The 818-nt window shown below is 57.9% G+C and overlaps 1 protein-coding gene across 1 annotated transcript in view; it reads left to right on the top strand.

Moving 5' to 3' along the window:
- The window catches only part of PPARGC1B (PPARG coactivator 1 beta), a gene marked incomplete at its 5' end in the record, with an annotated part of 6,666 nt that overhangs the window by 2,015 nt on the left and 3,833 nt on the right, over window positions 1-818 (top strand). Inside the window, one exon of the mRNA XM_029083563.1 lies at window positions 1-510. This exon is cut by the window's left edge and continues 259 nt beyond it. Within this exon, the coding sequence (XP_028939396.1) occupies window positions 1-510 (510 nt within the window). The remainder of the gene's footprint in view (window positions 511-818) is intronic.

The following is an 818-nucleotide window of genomic DNA, read 5'->3' on the forward strand; positions in this document are numbered from 1 at the left end:
CCACGACTACTGCCAGGTGCTGAAGCCCGAGGCTGCCCTGCAGAGGAAGGTGCTCAAGTCGTGGGAGCCCCCAGGCCAGGTGGAGATGGAGCACAAGAGGAGAGTCCCGGCTGCCCACTACCAGGGGCTGTACCTTGGCAGCAAGGAGGCGGGTGGCGAGATGCTGTGGAAGGACAGCGTCAAGCAGCTGAGAGACCAGGAGATCAGAGCCAGCTTAACAAAGCACTTTGGCTTTCTGGACAGTGCTCTCAATGATGAGGACATGGTCTTCTGCAAGACCCCCGATTATGACACCGTCTTTGAAGACAGCTGCAGTGAGAGTGGCTCCCCCGTGGAGGAGGAGGAGGAGGAAGAGGAGGAAGAGGAGGAAGAAGAGCATGACGACACCAAGCTCTGCCTGCGGCGAAACTCCCTTTCCAGGACCAGTTTGCATTACTGTTCCCGGAGCAGATCCAGCTCGGGGTCTTCGTGCTGCCGGTCCCGATCGCCCACCAGCAGACGGACCTTCAGGCATGACGACACCAAGCTCTGCCTGCGGCGAAACTCCCTTTCCAGGACCAGTTTGCATTACTGTTCCCGGAGCAGATCCAGCTCGGGGTCTTCGTGCTGCCGGTCCCGATCGCCCACCAGCAGACGGACCTTCAGGTACCGGGGGCAGCGGGGGGGCACTTGGGGCTGTTCTTGCACCCTGTGTTTTTCCACCAGTGCGTGGCAGCCCTGGCTCTCTCTGGTCTGCTAGCTCAAGTCATAAAGATGCTAATTAGTGAAAGAAAAACCATTGAAATAATTGGTACTACATCAGCAGCTGCTGAAAACAT

The sequence above is a fragment of the Antrostomus carolinensis genome, unplaced genomic scaffold, assembly GCF_000700745.2.
Source record: "Antrostomus carolinensis isolate BGI_N321 unplaced genomic scaffold, ASM70074v2 scaffold20962, whole genome shotgun sequence".
NCBI classification, from domain to species: Eukaryota; Metazoa; Chordata; class Aves; order Caprimulgiformes; family Caprimulgidae; genus Antrostomus; species Antrostomus carolinensis.